This window comes from Drosophila simulans, chromosome 2R (genome assembly GCF_016746395.2).
Source record: "Drosophila simulans strain w501 chromosome 2R, Prin_Dsim_3.1, whole genome shotgun sequence".
NCBI lineage: Eukaryota > Metazoa > Arthropoda > Insecta > Diptera > Drosophilidae > Drosophila > Drosophila simulans.
In genome coordinates this window covers 4,674,492-4,688,415 of record NC_052521.2, presented here as the reverse complement: position 1 = coordinate 4,688,415, position 13,924 = coordinate 4,674,492, and the positions used below count along the sequence as shown (strand labels likewise).

Below are 13,924 nucleotides of genomic sequence, written 5' to 3'. Positions count from 1 at the left end.
TTGTATGATGTGTGAACCAAGAGAAATCGTTATATTTTATTATTTATACTGCTAGTTTCAATAACAGTTTAGTCACAAGCCTCAAAGAGCTTTTATTTGTTTAGAAATGACTAAGGAGTTTTAAAATAAACTTCCAGCACTTCCACCAGCTGCGAAATGGGTATCTGATAGCCGAGAAACTTGGCCCAAGCGTTCATAAAAAGAAACATGAAATTTCTATTATCTATACGCTGGCGTGTATAATCATTAGAGGAAGCAGGAACTTCGTTTAATCGGTCGTTAATAGGATAATTAAACGTTAGTACAACCAGACTGTGGGTAAGGGAAATATAATTCAAGATACCAAATCAAAAAAATCTCAACAATGCAGCTACGCATGGAAAACTTGTCGCAGCGCTCTGCGAAATCAAATGAATTCGACAAGAAACAGTTGCGCTTTCGTGAGATGGCCAAACGAGTTCGCTGCCTAAGTCTTTTGTTTGGCGGGCAGCGCGGAGTCGGGTCAGCGATAAAATGGCATTTATATAGATTAGAGATGCGGGACAAGCGCGTTGACAACGCAATCTCGGCGCCGCCTTTAATCATTTTTACGGCCCCCAGCTGCCAGTACCTGCAGCCTTAGTACTCGAAGCGCACGTCTGCCCGTTTGCAACATCTCGTTTGCCATTTCAGCAGCGTCATGGCTTTAGTGGCTCAGTTGCCTCACCGCTCGTTTTCCTCGTGCAGACTGCCGCTAATTCGCGGCTGCCCCGCTTTTAATCAGCAACTTTGGCCGGCGCGACCTTGCCACACACGCCTGCACTTGCCTAATGTCACCCACTCGGAGGCTGCGGTTGCGCTCCACTTCTCCGTCGCCTGCGTTGTGACCCACATCTACATCTACAGCCAGCCCGCTGGAAAAGAGTCAACAGCACCTGGCGAGCAATAACCCCTCCGGAGTTGCAGCTCCTCCACGCTCTGCGGGCTCCGGTCCGCTCCGCATTCATCACGTGCTCCGTGGCTGCGGCTGCGGCTGGCGTCTTGAACCTGAGCCACTACATCTAGTTATTTGTACAAGAAATGTTTCGCTGCCGCTTTTTGCCTGTTTTTTTTTTTAGCTGGGTGTTGCTGCGTTGCGGGGCGCGAACAAAAGATTTATTACAATCAAATATTTCTGTCGCTTTTGTTTTGTTTTGATTTTTTAATTTTTGTTTTGTTGGCTGAAATTTATTTTTATTACATTTTTCAATTTCTTTCACTCGGTCTGTGTGGCTGGCTCGTTTTGTTTCTCCGCGGCTGTGGCTGCGGCTTGTGCAATGCGAATGGGATGTTGCTGCTTCTGCTGCCTCAATAATTAAAACAACAACCTTAATGTGCTTCACTCGAATGCGTTAAGTGTCGGTTGTTGTGGCTCGGTTATCATTTCTGTGGCCCGCAACTCCAGTCTTCGCATGACACTTGTTTGGTTACATAAAAGTCAGGCGGAATGCAATTCAGACCTCGTTTGGCTATCACCGCCAGCCAATTTCAGTTGCATATTTATTAATCTATTGATAGGCATTTCTTTGCCTGTGACAAAGTAACCTGCTGCGGAGCCACAAAGAAAACAAAAGTGGCACAATGGTCTCGAAATTGTATGTCAATCAGATTGATATAGAGCTGGGCTGCGACCTTGGCTTAATTGAGCGCTAATTGTTTCGTTAAAAAAAGAACCCTACATGCTGAATATAGTGAATATAGGGGCAAATCCGGAGCCGAAGTCAAGCAAATACCCGGAACGAGGACAGCCCATTGTGCTCATTAACAATGTGCTGCATCTGTGCCTCTATCACGCTCATCTTTCGCCTGTCAGCCGCATCCACACCCCCTGAAAAACTCATTTGGCAGCCGTGCCAATTGTTGATTTGCCGAAATCTGCAACAACATCATTAGGAGGCAGGCAGCCACTACTAACTGAGATTTGGCAACGGAATGTTTGCTTGAACTCGAACTTTTTGCGGCAGTTACCTAATCGGCGCAGCTCCGCAGGCTCGGATTGCAACTGCAAGCGGTGCAACTGCAACAGTTGGCTTCCTCTGCTAACCTTATGCGGGCATCGCTCTATGGCACACAGACACACTGCGCGAAAGCGGGGGGAGTCAATTAAGGCAACATGTGGCAACCGACCGAGTGACTTCGAATGGCGGAGCCGTTAGGTGGGATACCGCCGCGCACTCCCTGAAACCGAGACTGCATCTAAAATTGAAACTGAAACTGAAACTGCATCTGAATTCGAATCCGAGTCCGAAGCCCGGGCAGCTGCATACAGCTTCAGCATTCAACTTGGCAACAGGAAGTGGCAGCGGTATTGTTGCCGCTTATCTGACGCAGAGATGCTTCCTTGAGATTTATTTGGCATCTAGGCAAAAGGCATCGCCATCATTGTCGTCATCATCACCATGATCATCACCATGATCATCGCCATCGTCATCGCCACTGCAGTTGTTGACTTTGGCTCATGGCCTTTTTGCCAATTCCAGCTGAACGAACGATGGTGGCGACTTCTTCGGCCTATTCGGTTTTTTCGGCACTTATCTAACTTCCGGGTGTCGTAGGTCGGAATCGAATTTTTATGAGTTGCATCTTCGCCGAATTGATGCCATTGAATCATCGCCGAAACTACCGATATTGCCTCATCCACATCCACGCCGGGAGCAACGCTTCGTCCGCGGATGCGCCAGGTTGGTATGACCATCCAAGGCGTAATTAAAAGCATTTAGTTTTTATGTTTATGTTTATAGTTATAGTTTTATTTCGTTTCAGCTCTTCGAAAAATGTTTTTGTACATCAATTTTCGTGTCTGTGGTCCGTAGGGGGATTATAATTAAGTTTAAGTACATATTTACAAAACAATTTTTTCGCGGCCCGGCTTTGCCACATTTCGCCCATGGAAAGATCCCTAGAGTCATTATTGTTTTTGTTGTTTTATTGAATTTCGTATAACTTAAAGACAAACGCGCGCATGACTAATTTGTACACTTGTGGGAGACGGCGATGAAGGAGGCGGGGGATGGGTAATTCCAACAGGTAACGAAAGGTATGAAAGGTGTTTTGTACAAAATGCAGGAGGAAGTGGGATGCCTTACAACATTAAGTCTATGTAACAATTTGAGCGGGGATCGTGATCTGCGGAGGATGGGGCGAACCCCAAGGGATTGGCAGGATCAGCGGGAGCAGTTATCAGATATCAGTGCTGTCGCCTGGCTGGTGGCCAAGCGGAGACCCCTGCCGCGGACCTAGTCCCACCCGTGGCCATGGCTCACTGGCACCCACACCTTCTCCCAGACGGGCTTCCACACCTTCTTCCACTCCTGCACCTTGACCTCCTTCCACACGGGCACGTTGACCGACTGCCACTCGTCCTTCCACGCCTGCCGCTTCTCGGTGGCCCACACCTGGCGCTTCTCGGTGCGCCAGATCTGAACCTTCTCCTCGACCCAGGTCTCGCGCTTCTCCTTGATCCAGATCTGCTTCTTCACGGGCTTCCACACCTGGATCCACTCGTCCTTCCACTCCAGCTTCTTGTCCTGCTTCCACTCCTGCACCTTCTCCGTCTTCCATTCCTGCTTCTTCTCGGTGCGCCACTCCTGCTTCTTCTCGGTCTTCCACTCCTGCTTCTTCTCGGTGCGCCAGACCTTCTTCCACACGGGCTTCCAGATCAGCTTCTTGCGCCAGAGATCGTGGCTGGTGTACTCCCAGCCCTCGTGATCCTTGCCCAAGAACTTCTCGCCGGGAATGCCCATTTTCACCTGTGCAAAGTTTCAACTTAGTTCATATTTCAACGGAGATCGGGAAACCACCTACCCATTGGGGCTCAAACATTTGCTTCCAGTCTGCGACCTGTACTTCCTTCCAAATGGGCACTTGTATTTCCTTCCAGTACGGGACCTGAACCTCCTTCCAGATGGGCACCTGGATTTCCTTCCAGACGGCGACCTTGGTGGGCACCCAAATAGGTTTCGTTATCTTCTTCCATTCGGCCACCTTGACCTCCTTCCAGGCAGGCACCTCTCTCTCCTCAATTTTCGGCTTCTTCACGATCTTCCAGTCGGGAACCTTCTCCTCTTTCCAGACGGGAACCTGAAGGATATCCACGTATGTTTCATAAGATCTTCAGTTGAAACGGAGCGAACCATTGCCATACCTTGACTTCCTTCCATATTGGGACCGAAACCTTCTTCCACTTGGTTTCCCACGCCTCCTTCTTAACGGTCTTCCACACCTGGACCCAATCCTCCTTCCAGGTGAGCTTCTTCTTCCACACTCCCTCGGGGGGATGGGCGTAGGCTAAGCTTAGGATTAGCGCGCAGCTGGCGCTGAGTAGCTGTGGGAGAAATTAGAATGTAATGATGTTCGTTGAGTCCATGATGTATTTGCTTATATCTATTTTAGTATTGAATAACTGATGATTCTGTTCCGTATTAAAGATGCTTAGATCAGAAGATTTGTGTTTTGGATAAAAGGCCATTGAATACGTATTTCATAATTTTTGTAATTATGAAAATAAGTGCCAAGACATAAACTTCAACCTTATGTGGGCATTAATTTCAACGCGACTTTGGTATTTTATGTGATATTTTTATGTGTTTTTTATTATTAAGTTTGGGTTTCGCACAGTTATGTTCACTTCATTTGTATATATGTCCGAATTCCACAAATGTTTTTATGATTGTTTCTCGAGGATGCACTATGGTATCTAGTATCTGGTATCTTTCGTATTTCTCGGACACTGACCAACAGACTTAGGGATCTCATGCTTGGTATCCCTTGCACCACCAACAGCGCGTCAAAACAGAAGGAGCTGATATGTGCCTCCTCTGAGGTCTTCTATGAACACTATTCGCATTTCCCTACATGCACATCTATTTATATTTTGAATGGTCTCGTCTCCGAGCCACCAACTCCGGCGTCGCAGTCGCCGTGGGCAGAGCAGCGGCGGTGGCAAAAACAAAAGAAGAGCCAAATCCACACCGCCAGCGGACCAAAGCTCTGCCGCTCGGCCGCTCTGCCCAGGTGGGTCGCTCCAGGTGCAAAATGCACGCAGCCGCGGCGCCGCGTCGCTGCCGACGTCCCATCGAAAGCAAAAGCAAGGCAAAAGCACGGCAAAAGCAAGAGCAAAGCATAGTAAAAGCAAAAGCAAACTGAAATCGAAAACCGCAGAGAGTGAGAGTGGAATGGAATGGAGTACCGCTCGGCCCGCCAGCTGATGAGGCTGCCTCTTGGACCGCCGATGACTGCGCGGATTTTCCCAAGGTAACGCCGCAGCTTCAAAACAATGCGAACAAGACCACGAATACGCATACGTACTGTGGGCCGGCCATTTCGTACTGCCATTGGACTCGAGAGCTCGGACCCATGTGCCCATGGACCAGTGGACCCACGGGTCACTTGAGACCCGTCTTCGCGGAGTGGACGGACTTGGTCAGAAGAAGACCCCGCCGTAGTGATCGGCGAGTGGTCAAGTGCAACGCCATCCCATCCTACGCAGCTGAAAATTAAGAGATGTACTTTTAGATCGTGATTCTTCTGGGGACTGTCAACCCTGAATTTGTTGACTTAATTATTCAGTTTGCGTTACGACGGGTGATAGCTCAACTATAAATGCAATATCCGTAAGATATTTTTTAGGCGTAGCTAGCGGAAGTTTGCTTGTATATAAATAGAGATCTATAAATAAATAAATTTCTTAACAGACAGCGGTATTGTATGCCAAAATAAAACATAATTTGTATCGCCATTAGTCTGACGATGACAATCAAGGTCTTGTAAATGACCATTTGGCAACAAATTAAATCCGTACCTTAGTAATCTGCGTGGGTACCCAAAATTAATTATCATTGAATGTTTTTGCAAGACGTTATAAAATAAAGCAAAACTACTGCCATGATTACCACTCTGATTATGGGGCGTTGTAGTAATTTGGCTTTACCATACCGGCAATCTAGCTGCGCATGCACTATTAATCATCGTCCACCATCATCCTCAAACGAGTTAATAGGATAGAAGGAGTCCTACCCCCGAAAATCAATCAATCAAACGATCGCCGTGCAAAGTGGCTCACCTCCGGCCAAAAAAAAGCTATTGATAAGGTCAATTGCTGTGGGCGTGTTGTTACACTGGGCCAAGACGCTAAGTAGTCTTAAGCTGCAGCAATTTGGGCTACGTGCCCGCATTTTATATGGCCCGATTAACCATGTCCGACTCCCTGCTCTGAACTTGAGTGGCAAACAATTAGCACGACCGAGTTCAGCAGTCCAGTGGCTTGCCAAACGATCGCCGGAGCAGTCCGGCTGGCCAAATCAAATACAACAAATGCCATTTATGGACGCGGCGACCTAAGCGCTCAAATGGCCAGGCGACCTCCGTGGCATGAAGATGTTGAGCAGCCACCACTGATCGCGGTCTGTGCACTGAAAGAAATTACGCTTAATACCTTCGCTGACTAGTATAAATCACCACTTTGTTCCTACGATTTATCCAAAAGATGTACTGGTATACCATGCTATAATTGGATGTTCATGATATAGACAATCGTAGCATAATATAATAAAAATGATATATATTTTATATATTTTAATATGATTTTATTGATTTTTTATTTAACATTAAGATACGTACATGCTGAGAGCTAAGTACTTAAATAGATTTATTTTAAATTTATAGCTACTTAAAGGTATTTTTTTCAGTGCTTTTCTGGTGGTGCGTTTTAGCGCCAGGGGCCAAATGGAGTTTTTAACGCCCGGATAGATTGGGCATTAGTCCGTGATGAACGCGCCAAGACCAAAGAGTTGGCCATAATTAACACCCGAGAATCGGACCAAGCTGCAGTTTTGGGTGTCTGACCCTTTGGACTGGACACAGGGCACTTCGCTGGCTGAAGTTGGGCCTTTGGGACGATCCGATATGATCGTAAATAATACACTAGGCCGAAATTGAAACCGACAGGCTGGTCGCCCCAGAAGTTGCATAATAGTGCGGTTGAGGAGCAGGGGGCGGTGGGGCGGTCAGACGGCCTTCAGTGCAGCGCTGCAAAAGGAGAAACAGACAAAACGAAGCGGACCCCAACATGTTAAGCCAATTTAGCAAAAAACCAAAACTCGAAATTAGGTAAAGAAACACGAATATAATGAAGAATGTGCAACAGGCTCGTTCGCTGCGCCGGATCGCATTTTGTTTCATTTTCGTATCTTTGTATTTTAGCTCGCTTTTTGTTGTGCAAAATGAAATTGAAATTCCTGAAACGTGCCCAGCAGATCTGCGACGACATTCGACTGGCAATTCGGGTTTGGGATTGGGTTTGGGTTTGCGTTTTGGTTTTGGCTTGGTTTGCTTTGGCTTCCCGACGAAGATGTCGTGGATGGAGTTGCAGCTGGAGCTGGAGTCGAGTCGAGTTGCCTTTGGAGCTAAATGCCAGGATGGACGGATCGATCGATGGATGGCGGGCTGCAGCCTGCAGGCCATGGAAACACCTTTCGCTGCGGTTGTCTTGTCCCTGCTCACCCAGTTGCATAATTTACGGCATCTCTTTATTGATCTGGACGCTTATGGGAGTATGTAGGTTATGCATTGCCTTATATTATGACTATCGGCAGACAGGTTTCCGCTGCGCGGAAGGGAAGCGTGTGAAATTGGCTGGAAAACTTGTTAGGCCGAGCTGCAAGGAAGGAAAATGAAATTGAGAGAAAGGTCTGATGGGACTCGCTTAAAATGTTTTGACAGTTCCCTCGACTAATCCCGTAATGGCCAGATTTTATGGTGGCTGCGGAGGAGCCGAGGGTTATATGGCCCATAAATCTGTACATTCAATTACAATCAGGAAGGGAAACAAATCGGTTGTCCCACCTGAGTGTAGATGCAGGTCAAAGTTTTATTGTTATAACTATCGATTTGTTTTCGCAACGTATGACATACACGTTTATATCTAAAAATAGCAGTCTTATGTGCAACTTATTTCGAAGCTATAAGTTGTACTTACACTTAGAAATAATTTGCTTAGCACCTACTTTTCGAGATGTATCTTATAGATCTTATGGCACTAAGATTAGATTTATTTCGTAAGAGATTTGTACAAAATCCCACTTAAAGCAAGTCATGTAGACCAATTTGAGTTGCAGTTATACGCTTAATCATAGCCTCATGACGATTCACAAATTCTTTGTTTCACTTTTAATGCATTTCTTGTTAGTCGAATGCATTTCCCATCCGCGGGCGGCGTATGCTTAATTTTATTGCGCATACGCCTCATTGGACGCGACGCTGTTGCAATGCGACAGCTAGAAATAGCAGGCACTTATCCGCCGAACAATAAGCCATAACAAAACACTCACGTTCACACATGGCTAACCTTCAATCAGGCTCTCGTGGATCAGGCCTAATCCGAACGAGGCGGACGACGGGAGGCTGGGAGGAGGAGCTCTCCACGGCGGTCTGCAACGTCACCGTCATCATTCCAGCGGTAATTGACTGTGGCTTTCTTCACTGCCGCTCGACACTTGGCGCTTGGCACTTGGCACTTGGGCTGCTCCAATTTGTTGCGTGGAGCTGGACCGCACTGGACCCGAAACTGAAGCTGCAGGTGGTGCGCGAGTGTCGACGTTAATGTCATTGTTGCCACGGTGCAGCTGACCCACTTGCATGGCAAATGAAGCGGCGCTAATTGCAGGCAGGTAAATTGAATTCATTGCAGTTGCATCACGCATTCGATTCGGTGGGTGCGTTTAGTCGGCTTAAACGGAACGCCAAATTGATTGGCCCGGTAATCGGAGTTGAAAGTGCGTGCACAGTTAGCCCCAGTGGCCACATTGGATTAAGCAGCAGGTGGCCAAGAGTCGAGGAGCTGGCCGAGATTCGAGATCCGATCGGCAGATGAGCGGCACCTCGTTCACTTGCTTACGCCAAGGTCATCCGGCCGCAAGTTAACAACATGTTGGACACCGCCAACGGGTATTAACGCTTATTAATGGCCACAGCCAGTGCGCCTTTGTTGCTGCTGCTCTGTTGCAATGGCCATTAAGCCAGAAGATGCTGACTTGCAGACTTGCAGACGGAACATTGATTGTGGCCAATCCCCAGTCGTCCTTTGCTACAGATACTCGTACGTATGTGCAATTTGGTGGCCGAGTGTGGCCGAAACCGGCTCAGTGGCTGTTACGCAACTTCTGGCCAAAAAGCGAAGCTAAGCCAGGCCAGCCAGCCGTTTTATTCACACAGTCAGAGGTCTCGCATTCCAATTTGCGTAGACTCGTCGCAAAAGTTGGACTCGGAGTCGGAGATGCTGCCCACTCCTGCTCCAAACTTCGCTTGCTGTTGGCCATTGCCTGCTCCAAGTTGACAGTCAGGTAGGCAGCTGCACCCGCTGCAGTTGATTTCCTCATTGCTACACGGCGCAAAAAATATTTGCATGTCACCTGACCTCTGACTTGGATATTAAGTGTGTGGGGGAACAGGAAATGGGGGTAAATGGTGCCATGGTCAGGAGACTTCAAGGGGTTATCGTTAACTTCTCCTTCAATGAGGATCATTTTATCCTTTAAGTAATACATAAACTACAATCTTGCCTGTACAATAAACCTTTATCAGTAACTGGTATTTAAGACATTTTTTTATATGTTAGAAGGTAGAGTTTTCGACCATATAATGTATACATTCTTAATCAGGATGAGCAGCTGAGTCAATTTGGACGTGTCCGTTTGTAGTTCCGTCTGTCCGTCAGTTTGTCCATGAACACTGTGATCTCGGGAACTACTATGTATAAAAGCAAGAAAGTTAAGACTAAATATACAGATTGTAGAAGCATAGACGCAATGCTTGTTTACTTAGAAGACTAACACGCCCACTTTAACGCACACAAACCGCCCAAAACTGCCACGCCCACATCTTTAAAAAATTTGTCAATGTTTCCCATTTTATTACTTGTCTTGCCAATATCTATCGAAAATTTTTGCCCACGCCCACTCTAACGTCCACGCACCGCCCAAAGCTGCCGCGCCCATACTTTTTAAAATGTATTGAACTTTTTTTTCATTTTATTATTTGACTTGCCAATTTCTATTGCTATGACAACGAAATGTTGAAATGTGTCGAGGAAATCTGCTAAAGCCCACTCTCTTATTTAAAACATCTGTATATAAAATAAAAAATTGCTAGTGTTAAGTAATACCATCATCTGATATATGACTCGCTTTCCAAGTATTACATGTATTACCCAATTTAAGCAGCTTAGTTTTTAAAAAAAGGTATAGATAAAATTTCTTTAGAAAAAGGATAACATTAACCTTCCTTTTTGGAAGGCTCACTTAAGGACTTTTAAATAATAGTCATATAAGGATATGGCTACCTCTTGGCCCATACTCACCCATCCAGATTGACCCGGCCGCAATACTCTACTGCCTCCGTTTTCGCGCAGTGTAGGTAAGCTGGGGCTCAGCTGCAATTTGAGATGAAGACACCGACACGCGAAATGAGACCTGCCTAGGCAGTATTTTATAACACTTTGACAAATATTGCTAATTAAACTGCATTTTTGGCTGCCACCTGGCCGCCGACTGGCCAAGAGTGGGCCATCGTCGGGCTGGGCGAGATGAAACGGGATCGGAGGAGCGGCCGGGATCGGCGGATCGGCGGATCGGCGGGTCGGTGGGTCGACTCGATCAAGGCGGAACTGCTGGGGAGACATCTTCGGTTTCCTGCAAGACAATTAGATATTGCGCAATCGGGCCGTGACTTACCCATCGATTTGAGGTGGACCGAGATGGTAATGGAGGGGCCAAAAGAGAAGATGCCTCCGCGTTACGTCAGCTCCCCTTTCACTCTTCTTGCACTGGGTACTATCATCGTCGTTTTGACGATCACAGCCACATTAATCGCCGTTGTTTCTTCGCGAGCTGCCCAATTGAATGTCCCCACGGCGGATGAGTGATGGCCCAGGTGGGCGTAGAGGAAGTGCCAAGTGGCAAGTGGCAGGCGGCAAGTGGCAGGCTATGAAAAAATAAAGTAATTGGCATGCGTGCGAATCTCTTTTTGCTCATTAATACGTAAATGCATTCATTTTACTGCTTTTATTTGTCTTGCGGTTGCAGTTGCAATTGCATTTGGATTTTGTCGCGCGCCCAGGAGCTTTTTTCTTGCCTCGTTGTACTGAGGCATGTCATTGCGGCTGTTCCGCCTGCAGAAGACGGTACATAGAAGAGAGAAGAAACCGATTCGGGCCGAAAGACAGTCTCCCAGGCACAGTGGGTCTGTGTAACTATAACTCCTCCTCCGCCGCGCAATCATTTTCCCAGTTTTCCACACCAATTATCTCACTTTCCACTCGCTCCGCCGCCACCAGCTTGTCGGCCTTATATAACGACATGTGAGATCTGTTTGCGTTGTGGCAAATTTATGCGGCCTGAACTTCCACTTGTTAGCCCTGTGAATTGCCGTCAAGATCTGTCCGGTTGTGGCTACTATGGATGCCAGCAAGTGCGGGCTGACTTGGCTAATTGAAACCACGCAGCTTCTGTTGGAGGTCAAGAACTGACAATGGTACGACGGATATGAATTATTGTATCCCAAAAGCTTGATTTAACCAGCCTTATAAAGGAAATAAAGTATTACGTCGATGGTGAAATAATACTTGTCGCAATAGACTTGTTAACTTATTTATTCTCTAAAACTAGGCAAAAGTTCAAAATTCCTAACATAATAAGCTACATTAAAATGTAAGATGAGAATTGTTTATTAAAATCACTCATTTTGAACTGATTCAAATTCCTTGAACGGTTAACTACTTCAAATTCAATGAGCTCTATTTGTCAAACATTTTTAAAGTATTTTCTTGATATTTTCGCGCTTTGCGGCTATTTGCTCATTTGGCTCAGATTGACAGGCTGGCGACATGATGACAGCCCGCGACTGGCGGCCAGTGACAACAATGCCAGCAATGCCAACAAGGAAGTCGGAGGCGCATCTTCCACGCGCGCCCAAATATGACAAACGACTGCGGTGCGAAAGCAGGAGGGGATTCCCCACACCCACGGCGCAACCACGGAGCTGAAGCCCCCCTACTTGCCACACGATTTGAGGAACTGAGGCATTGAGTTATTGCTTGCAACACCTGCGGACTTTCGGCATTGTCATTGCCGTTTCGAAGACGCAACAATGTAAGTGGAGCTCCGAATGGCCCCGGGTAACAGCCCCTAGTCAACAGGTAATTGCCGTCTTTATGCGGCTGCGGCCTTAACGGCGCTCTTTGTGGAATTCTGCACAGCGATTCGGCAGACGCCGTTTGCCAGGAGCCCCTCTAAAAGGCATGCGACACAAAAAGTGGGCGTGGCAAATCGGGGAATACTGCCTTGGTTGGGCTGCCTCTAAATGCACTTTATGGGTAGGAAAAGCTACAGAGATCCAGTCCAATTTAATTGATTCGTGAAATTTGCGAGTATGGACGTTGGACGTAAAGTTAGTTGCTTGTACGGAAAGTTGATTTGCTTAGTTCAATTGCTATTTTAATAATTTATGGCACATTCCTCTTATATGGTTCAATGTTAATATTACCTTTCAATCATGAACTTTTTGACACAACTATACTAACTACAAATATTCCAAGCATTTTATCTTTCCCTGCCAGTCATCTTACCAGGAAATGCCTCAAATGGATGATCTTTCCCCACTGCTCTTGACCACAAAATGCGGATTACCCCATGAATATTCATACTGCAGAGGTGTTAGCCCGCATCAGAACTTCACAAGTGCCGCAATCCTCCTCGTAGCTATGGTATCTTTCGAATTGACACCTCCGCTGGCGCGAAGGCCGAGTGGATTCGCAATCAATAAATGCTGGCTCCGTGACATAATGTGGCCCAATAACAAGCGCAAATGGCCAAAAACTGACCGACAATGGCAAATCGAACCTAATGGAATGTGAGCGAGCTATTTTATTTCATTTTTTACATCTACGTGATTTGCTTGGCACGGCGCCTGAGTGGATGGATGAATGGATTGGCCGGATGGCGGATGGCACGAACTGGAAGATTGCAGCGTCATTGCTACGAAAAGAGGAGAAGCAGCGCGTAAAAGTGAAAAGAAAGGAAAATGGGTCAGCCGTGGTGGTGGAGCACCATTTGCACATGCAGATGTAATGAAACGATCGCTTTGAGCCCACTTTTGTGCAATTCGCTACTAGTCACCGCAAACGGATAATTATTAAATAAGCGTAATTAAAGCGATTCGAGGCGCCGCTGGCCCAGAGCGACGGACTCGACCTCCCAAAAAGGCAGCAACAATTGGCGAATGTCGATTAATTAGGCAGCGCCACTTTGAAGCCCCGCGCGGCATTGAACTTCGCACGCATCCACGCGCGAATTAGCGTCACATAATGGCCAAATATTGATGATCATCTCTCGGCGGACGAAGTGTTTGCCTCGGCAGCGGACTTGTCAAGTCCATTTGCCCCCCGCAGGTTTCGGAGCAAGCCGAGTGACATATCTGTAACACGTCGACTAGCGCAACATGCGATAGATATCACTTTTTAAGACTACTGAAATGCAATGGAATGGATGGATATTCAATTTTGTATTGCCATTTCAAAATATCATGATTCATAACTTAATTCAACTTAACCAAAGAACAGCTTAATTAAAAATATTTACATATGTGTACCCAAATAGTCTCATTAATTATTTTACTTGATGTTGGATCAACACTTCACAACGCAAATCCCCATTTTAAGTGGCAATCCGCTTCTCGACCCGAGGCACAACCACAACCACTGATGAGTTGCATAAGGAGACTTCAACGCCTCCGCATTTCTTCAAAAAATTGTCAAAATGGTCAATGTGCCTCACGCAGTCGCACAAACATTATTTTCATCATTCTATCAGCTACCTTAACTTATTTATGCGTGTGAACTGCGGCGAAGACAGCG

At 46.5% G+C, this 13,924-nt stretch overlaps 1 protein-coding gene across 1 annotated transcript; it reads right to left on the bottom strand.

Annotated features, from left to right (window-relative positions):
* Positions 1-2,926: 2,926 nt before the first annotated feature.
* LOC6739285 lies at positions 2,927-4,878 on the bottom strand. Its single transcript, XM_002076157.4, has 4 exons — positions 4,753-4,878; positions 4,163-4,342; positions 3,823-4,098; positions 2,927-3,767 (listed from the first exon to the last, which is right to left on the bottom strand). Exons 1-4 carry the CDS (start codon positions 4,771-4,773, stop codon positions 3,255-3,257), a joined length of 990 nt encoding a protein of 329 aa, XP_002076193.1. The 5' UTR covers positions 4,774-4,878; the 3' UTR covers positions 2,927-3,254.
* Positions 4,879-13,924: the final 9,046 nt, after the last annotated feature.

Excerpts from the sequence above, each read along its gene's own strand:
- LOC6739285 (XM_002076157.4), bottom strand. The coding sequence starts at position 4,773 with ATGAGATCCCTAAGTCTGTTG. Across the intron at positions 4,099-4,162 it reads CAATATGGAAGGAAGTCAAG|GTTCCCGTCTGGAAAGAGGA; the intron begins GTATGGCAATGG and ends GATATCCTTCAG. Across the intron at positions 3,768-3,822 it reads AAATGTTTGAGCCCCAATGG|GTGAAAATGGGCATTCCCGG; the intron begins GTAGGTGGTTTC and ends AACTTTGCACAG.